The 8,245-nt window shown below is 30.9% G+C and overlaps 1 protein-coding gene across 1 annotated transcript; it reads right to left on the bottom strand.

Moving 5' to 3' along the window:
* Window positions 1-498: 498 nt before the first annotated feature.
* On the bottom strand, window positions 499-7,871 carry MATE13 (citrate-proton symporter). The gene is made up of 13 exons (XM_006575183.4): window positions 7,508-7,871; window positions 7,214-7,335; window positions 6,373-6,585; window positions 6,014-6,183; window positions 5,070-5,205; window positions 3,851-3,947; window positions 3,629-3,729; window positions 2,769-2,932; window positions 1,778-1,849; window positions 1,578-1,694; window positions 1,364-1,459; window positions 1,050-1,171; window positions 499-836 (listed from the first exon to the last, which is right to left on the bottom strand). Exons 1-13 carry the CDS (start codon window positions 7,540-7,542, stop codon window positions 779-781), a joined length of 1,503 nt encoding a protein of 500 aa, XP_006575246.1. The 5' UTR covers window positions 7,543-7,871; the 3' UTR covers window positions 499-778.
* Between the last annotated feature and the right edge of the window lie 374 nt (window positions 7,872-8,245).

The following is an 8,245-nucleotide window of genomic DNA, read 5'->3' as shown; positions in this document are numbered from 1 at the left end:
AATATTATATGTAAGGAAGTATTTGACAAAATATAATGTATTTAATTTAATATATGTAATCATGTAACTTGGATAAAAAGTTGTCATGATATATATATATATATATATATATATATATATATATATATATATATATATATATATATATATATATAGAGAGAGAGAGAGAGAGAGAGAGAGAGAGAGTGAGAGAGAGAGTGAGAGAGAGAGAGAGAGAGAGAGAGAGAGAGAGAGAGAGAGAGAGAGAGAGAGAGAGAGAGAGAGAGAGAGAGAGAGAGAGATTTATGTTTTAAATTTATAAAATGAAAAAAGTACCCGAGCAATGCCGGGTATGGACACTAGTAATTATTTCATAACGAATTATGGATCCTTGGGTCCTTGATCTCTTATTTAGTCCCAAGCATGAGATCAACACCACTCAATTTGCATCCTAATCCATCAACCATTTAGAGAGATGTTCAAGGTCTTCTAATTGAAAACAAAAACATTTATATTCAATAAAAAAATGCAGATATATTTTTGCTCTTACATAAAATTTCATCTCTGTACAAACATTGTCTTTCATATACATTTACACATGTATATGCGAGTAAAAGAATCACTTTTTTCAAATAAAAAACTATCATTTTAATAGAGCAACCCTTACCCACAAAGGGAGCAATCACTTGCAGTAGTACTAGTATTCCATGATGGGAGGATTCTCTTCAATGTAGCTTGTGTTGTGCACATGAGAATCAGAATACCAAAACTCTCAGTCGTTAGTAATAGGCTGGTACTACTAAAGCCCAACATTGTTTACCTTAAGGAAGCTCCAAGGCCCTGATCCAGTACCAATCCTGCAAACCATAGTTCATAAATTGTTACATCGTTTGATCGTCGTTCATTTGTCATACACATGGTTCCATAATTTGTTATGGTTATATTTTTATTGAATTTTCTTTTTACTTGAAAAGAACTGTGGTCACATAAGAATTGAAGGAAATATATCTCCCAAATTATTACCTAACATGTAAACTTTTATGTTTAGAAAGTGTAGTAAAAGAAGTTACCTCCAAAAGCCTGCAAATATCCTTAGAGTCATGTAAATCGACAACGCAATCCAGATACCGGTAAAGCCAAGGCTTGAGGACAGCGTATATAAACTCAATATGCTCACCAATGCTACCATAATCTGGGAGTAACAGAAAGTACATATGCCATGAGGGAGAAATAAACTGATTCATAGAAGGAAAATGAGGGATTGGGGTTTTTTTCCCCCTTGTTTTCAATGGCAAAGCCAAAGGTTGACCATCTTTCATGAATTATGAACACAATCTCAGATGCTTGCGTTGAGTCTACAGAAGAAACAATTTTCCTAACTTACCATTGAGTATGCAGAATATGTGAAATCTGAAGCTCCATAGTTGACTCCATCGAAAACAAATGCCAGGGCATTGATGGGTTGAGTGGCAGCAACATACTGGCCAAGTTTTCAACAAGTAAAAGAGAGGAAAAACATATAAGCTTTTCTAATTTTGGAAACTAATATATTGCAAAGAGAGAGTACTATTATTTTAAATCATAAGGATATTACTTACTGGAATGCCAATACTGATAAGTTGCAGAACATTGTTGTCATTAGTAAATAACCTAGAAGCAAATGGTAGTAGACTTAAAAGAAGGACAGAGAGCACCAGCCCAAGAATCAAGCCAAGCTGCACAGTGAAATTGTTCAAGATAGGTGAATTAAAAGCATGAATAGCTAAATAAAGAACATTAGAGTAACAAGTCGAAATACCTGCAGCACACGTGAGGCAGATGCGATAACCCTTTTGTAATCATTTCTCGCAAATGCACTTGCAATAATAGCCTGAAAAAAGTCTTTTACAATGGTCTATATCGGCTTGAATGTATTAAAGGAACATATCTTGAGTAAATAGAATCATCTCAAGTGAAGATTGATACATGAAAGATTATAGTTATCACAAGCAGAGCATGGGTGCGTGCAACTAGTGATGATTCTAAGGCAAATGCAACATAGGAGCATGTGGAAACTTAATAAATGCAATCACTTAAGAATTTTGTATATGCTTTAAACAGACAAACAATTATGGTATAGAAGATCCAATAAGCATTGTCATAGTGTCTTTCGATACATGTTAAGTTTGGCTTTGAAACATGTGGCAAAAAATGTCTGATTACAATTGATATAAGTTTGCAACAACTGATAAATCCATTTCAAACCTAGTACACCTTTGATGTCAGATCCAACATCCTTGATCCCAACATCCTTGATCCCATTTATAAATATTGTACTTTTCGTTTTATATAATTAACTATAGCAGGGTATTTATTTTGGCAAGTTTATTGGTTTCGTAACTTCTTTTCTATTGATGAATGTTTTCCCTTTGTACTTGTTTCAAACTAACTTTTAAAATATATTTATGGATTTATTCAAACAAGCCATTGGCAAGAAATGTGTTGCAATGCAAACATACTAATAAATTCAGAACGTGACTTAGTTGCTAAGTCTATTTTGCTTCATTTCAAAGGTTCATAGACGATATTATGTTATACTCCATAGATGTACTGATTGTATTTATTTTGCTAGTTGCTTGCAGGGTTAATGTTGCATACATCTACCCTCCCCAGGTCTAACCAGGTAGAAGTTTCATGCATTAGATCATCCATATATTAAAAAATATTTCCACTTGACAACAAATAGAAATTCTTCATTCCAACCATGCAGGTTGAAAAAACTATATTTTGATCAAGAATCAATTTCTTACTTGTCCCGCAACAGCCAATCCATCAGCAAGCAAAGAGGTTGCCATCCAAATCTGTAAGCAGATTTGAAATGCAGCCATTGTTGTTGATCCTTTCCTTGCTGCTAGGGATGCTGACAAGGTCACACAGAAAGTCACAGATGCAACTTTAATCAATAATAGAAACCCTACAACAAAAGGAGAAAACCAAAGTTAGAAATTTGTCCTTAAGAATGTGAACATAATTATATAAGACTGGTATTGATCAAATTCATGTAGTGGGAAAAAGAAAGTTATGGAACCCCAGAACACAATCCGTTTTTCCTTAAATTTATGACAGAAGAAAAGGAAACGATTCATGTTCAGATCATACAGCCCAAAGTATTAGGACTCTTGCATTTATCTTGACTATTTGTATTTAATGGTGATAGGAGGTGATGCAAGATCCTCTCTACTTTGCAAATTAATACCTCTGCTAGCTTTTCGATTATTTTTTTTCAAGAAAATGATCATTCTATATTAGGATCAATCTTTGAATATAACCAAAGTTTTACTTTCCCTCATTATAAACATAAAGCCAGGGATACAATTTTTCCTATACACATTACAGATGACATTATTAAACCAAACTGTTAAATAAGTTTCTGTAGTAAGCAACAATGAAGACTAAGATCAAGACGTCAGCAAAAAAATTGTTATCTGATAGATAAGAGTTTGTGCAAGAAGTTTAATTATAAGAAATTTGGAAGCAAGCTCAGTTGTAGGTTAAATTTTTAAAGCCTCTCCAGACACAAAGAAAAATTGGTAGGTTCAGATTTTTAATTATAAGGAATTAGAAAGCGTGAGATTCTAAAAGTACCAAAAACATAAATAGAAATTATAACCATTTTTAAGAATCTTCCCAAATTGAAAGTCTTGGATACTTGGAGGAATAAGAACAACTTGTTGCATTAAACTCCACAGTAGCATTATGGAAATCAAGTACCTGTTAAATCAACTCACAAGTGAAATGAGAAACGAGTGAAACGCGACTTCAGTTGGAATATAATGATGTATCGTATCATATGATATCTAGAATCATAAATGAATACCAAAGGTGAACTTACTGGGAGATAATGTGGGAAATGGCTGCCCCATTGACTCCCAAACGCAGTACGAACATAAGTAACGGATCTAAAATAATATTTGTTACATCTCCCATTACTGCAATTAAACTTCACAAGTTACTGAATGGGAATAGGGTCTAATTCATATATTTAGAAGTAAAATCTAATTGATATCCACTAATCTACTAAATTGTATCTAGATTTGATTGGAGAAATTTGAATTGATACACATAAAACAACATGCAGAATACACCAAATGGTAATTAGACCCTTTCATATTTTACTCATGCTATTGCAATAAAAAATAAAGTAATCATAGAATTTCATTAGAATATAGTCAAGAAATTAATAAATTCAAATTAAAAAGTGTAAAATTATTAAAAAGGAAAAAGATTAAAAAAAAAAGTAAGTGGACCTAATCCAGTAAATATATAATACCTATATTTACCATTCTAATATTCAAATTGGACGAAGATAACTTTATTTTTTAGATTTAAATATGTTTTTGATCTCTAATAAATATTCAATTTTGTATTTGCTTCCTAATAAATTTTTGTTTTGCGTTGAGTCTCTAATAAAATAATATTTTTATTTTTTATTTTTGATATTTTGTTTTAGTCCTTGATAAATTAAAAAATGTTGTATTTCTTTCTTAATAAATTAATAAATTTTGTTTTAGTATGTATTAATAACAAATAGAAAATATTTATCATGGAGCAAATACAAAATTTACTAAAATATAAGGGGCTAAAAATAAATGTCAAGAATAAAAAATAAAATTATTTTATTAAAAACTTATTGTAAAACAAAAATTTATTGGAAAGCAAATACAAAATCAGATATTTATTAGGGATAAAAACATATTTAAGTTTTTCTTTTTAATATTTTTAGTTTATTTAAAAATAAATTTTCATGAGAGCACTTTGTTTCTTCTTTTCATAGCGTCATTGTTCTTGATTAGGATGTGGACAACCAATTGGATACTCGACCATAAATATAAACTCAATAAGTGATAATCTGATAATAATCTTAAGCTCCCCCCTGATATTCTCTTACATTGCAGTCCTAATCTTAGATATACTTAATTCTGGAAATGACAATCTCTATGTGATCTTTTATCCACAAGCATCATAATTAACTACCAATTAACACTGATCTACTATCATCATAATGAACTGGATAGAGATACTGATACAATGTAAAGACATGCATGATGTACCTGTAGCATATAAAGGAGTTTTTGTATCTTTGATTCCACGAAAAACTCCTTGAATTGCCATAGAAATAATAACTGCTGGTGCACCAAATGACCTCAATGTCAAGTATTGTTGTGCTGGTTTAAACATAGGAGAATTCTGCACGAAAAATAACATTGGCAGGCATTATACAGAGAATAGCAAAGTAGCTAAAAGGAAAGTCTTCAAATGTCAAATAACTAAAAATCCAAAATTCAAAATAAATAATGTTCTTTCTGAAAGTATGAGATAAATTACGAAATTAATTTAGAGAGGAGAATTAGATAAAGTTGCCTTCAAGCAATTATTAAAGGGTTAATGGTGTTTTTAGATCCTGGAGAATGAGTCAGCTTTGGTTTTAGTTCCTGACTTTTAAAACCCTGATTTCATCTTAATATTTTTAAAAGGGTTAATTAAGTTTTAATTTGAATTTTTTCGAAGTTTGATTTTTAGTCCTTAAATAAAATTTTAGCCGGTTAAAATGCCTTAACTTTTTTCTATTAAGATTTTTAGTCTCTAAATTTTTTAAAGTTTTAATTTTTAGTCCTCAAACAAAAAATTAAACCCATTATTTTTATATATTTATGAGATTCCAGCACTAAATATCATAATGGATAAAAATAAAAAATATTGACGAATTAAAATTTTGTTTAAGGATTAAAAATTAAATTTTAAAAAAGTTTAAGAAATAAAAACTTAATTAATTTTCTTTTTCAAATACCCAAACTTTATTCCCTAAAACTAACACTGCAGGGGACGAAAACTTATGGTTTTGAAAATCGTGGACTAAAACCAAAGATGAATAATTTTTTAGGGACTAAAAACACTATTAACACATTATTAAACCAGCCCATGTGATGTGAATCATGGAACTAATCTCATATTTGAAGTTAACATTCATTTCATGGTTTGCCAAGAAAGTACTCACCGAATCAACGCCCATGTAACTCAACATTGGTTTAGCTGTAAAAATGAGAAAGAGAGCTTGTAGGACCCCAAGCACACCACCGATAACTACTCCTGATGATGCTGATGGAATATAGCTTTTGTCATGTTTAAGTTTAGCTACTCTACCAACATTTGCTGATGAAGGGTTACCTTAAAAATGTAAATCAAAATTAAAATTAATGCTTATAGAGTAAACAAGAAAAGCTTTCGCATTGAAAGAGAATTGTGTGGAAGGTTATTTGAGCTATAAGTATTCCACTAAAAGGAATGAACTGTACAGTACAGATTGAGAGATTTTAAAGTTTTTTATTTATATCCTTGGAAAAAAAAAATATATACCAGCTTTCTCTATATGGTCATGTACATCCAATTTTACATCCTCATTAGAGACCTTCATCAGCATTTCTTTTTCTGACTGTTGATTTTGTTCATCAGCAGCATCTTCCTCGGCAACCAAAGAGGTTGTGACACTGACTAGTGGAATTATTGTAATTTTTGAGATTTGATTGAAAATAGCAATTGAGACTCCCACAGCAGCTAGCTCTACAGGACCTACAAAATAAAATAACTAAACGCAGTTCAATCACAAGCTAATGACTGGTAATTTGCAACAAAATTATGAAAGGGGACTTCTTACAGCATACACAATAGATCTAGCAGTTCATGGGAAATATTTAGCATTGTTCCATCCCTAATGGGATAAGGCTTTTGTTGTTATTGTTGTTCCATCCCTTTAATTATTGATAAAATTTTAAAGAACAAAGACAGAAAGATATTAAGATAAGAAATATAGTTAAATACATTGTTACATGTATTACCATGTATACTAGATTACCAGTATGATAAATATATATAAACCATTCAATGTTTCGCTTCTATCTATAGGCCCCTCAATCTCTAGGACATGTCCTACTTTCTACATTTCACGTCATATTATATCTGATGAAAGTGTTTGCCCTATGACCTTCACATGGTAGCAACATTCATAACGTTCCTACCAAAATGTTTTTTCAAATGACACTTCATAAGCTCAAGTTCCCAACCAATATCTTATTGTAAGCTTAAAACTGGACTTTAGACATAACTTGTGCATATGAAATACGACAATCCCCAAACAGATAGCATTACTTCACAAGGTTAGTGTATCAATCTACCAGTTTTAAAGAAAATGAAAGCAAACCTATGTGGCCAATGAATGCAGTATCAATTAGAGAAGCAATAGGATCTGCTGCCAAAGCCAGAGTAGTAGGGAGTGCAATATTCAGTATTTCCAAGCCTAATTCATCACTTGAGAAAGCATTCCTGAAAGCATAAGATGATATGATCCCTTCAATTATTATGAATTCAATATCTATCACAACTAGTAAACCAAGGAAAACTTCATCCAAATTTCATCAAAGTCATAAAACAGTGCAGAGCTAAAGAAACATAGTTCAATTGAAAGAACACCAGCAGTGCAAGCGATAAATGGTACCTTATGCCAGAAAATAACATCAAAAGGGGCATCATTCCTGAGAACAGCTACTTCTCGCAATGGAATTTGCTTACACAAGTCCACCACTTTTCTTTTCAATATTCAGTATTTGATCAACCATCACCAACAATCACCACCACTTTGGCACGAAAGATAAACATGTGAATACATCACAACTAAAAGAAATAAAAAAGACTTTCATGACTCCATACTTTTTCTTATAGAGAACCCAATTAATGAATGAAGCAACATCCTTGAAGCAAAGGGGAAAATCATATCATATTATATTATATCCTACAATGCAATCTATGAAAAACGGAAATTAATCAACTTAAAATAATGAACAAACAGGTTATGTCCTTTCGACACCATATAGGTTCACCTCCCTCAGTTGTGCAATACCCAGATTATACAAGGTTTAATGAATACTATTTTATTCAACTTTATATTATAATATAAATATTTATTTGTATCTAATTATAATCATAATTCATAGTAAAAAATTATTTTTAAATTTGTAAACTATATTATAATTAAAAGTATATCTTGAACAACAGGTTCTATCCTTTCGACACCATATAGGTTCACCTCCCTCAGTTGTGCAAAACCCAGATCTTAAAAGGTTTAATGAATATTATCTTATTCAACTTTATACTATAACTAGTATTTAAGCGCATTGTACAATATAAATATTTATTTGTATATAATTATAATCATAATTCATAGTAAAAAATTATT

This window comes from Glycine max, chromosome 2 (assembly GCF_000004515.6).
Source record: "Glycine max cultivar Williams 82 chromosome 2, Glycine_max_v4.0, whole genome shotgun sequence".
Classification (NCBI taxonomy): Eukaryota; Viridiplantae; Streptophyta; class Magnoliopsida; order Fabales; family Fabaceae; genus Glycine; species Glycine max.
The sequence above is the reverse complement of the archived record's forward strand: the minus strand, read 5'-3'. Positions and strand labels throughout refer to the sequence as shown.

What these genes read in the sequence shown, in the direction of transcription:
- MATE13 (XM_006575183.4), bottom strand. Translation starts at nt 7,542, where the DNA reads ATGATGCCCCTTTTGATGTTATTTTCTGGCATAAG. An exon ending in GATTGGCTGTTGCGGGACAA is followed by an intron (nt 1,850 to 2,768) that starts GTAAGAAATTGA and finishes GACTTTTTTCAG; the next exon opens with GCTATTATTGCAAGTGCATT. An exon ending in CATATTCTGCATACTCAATG is followed by an intron (nt 1,172 to 1,363) that starts GTAAGTTAGGAA and finishes TGTTACTCCCAG; the next exon opens with ATTATGGTAGCATTGGTGAG.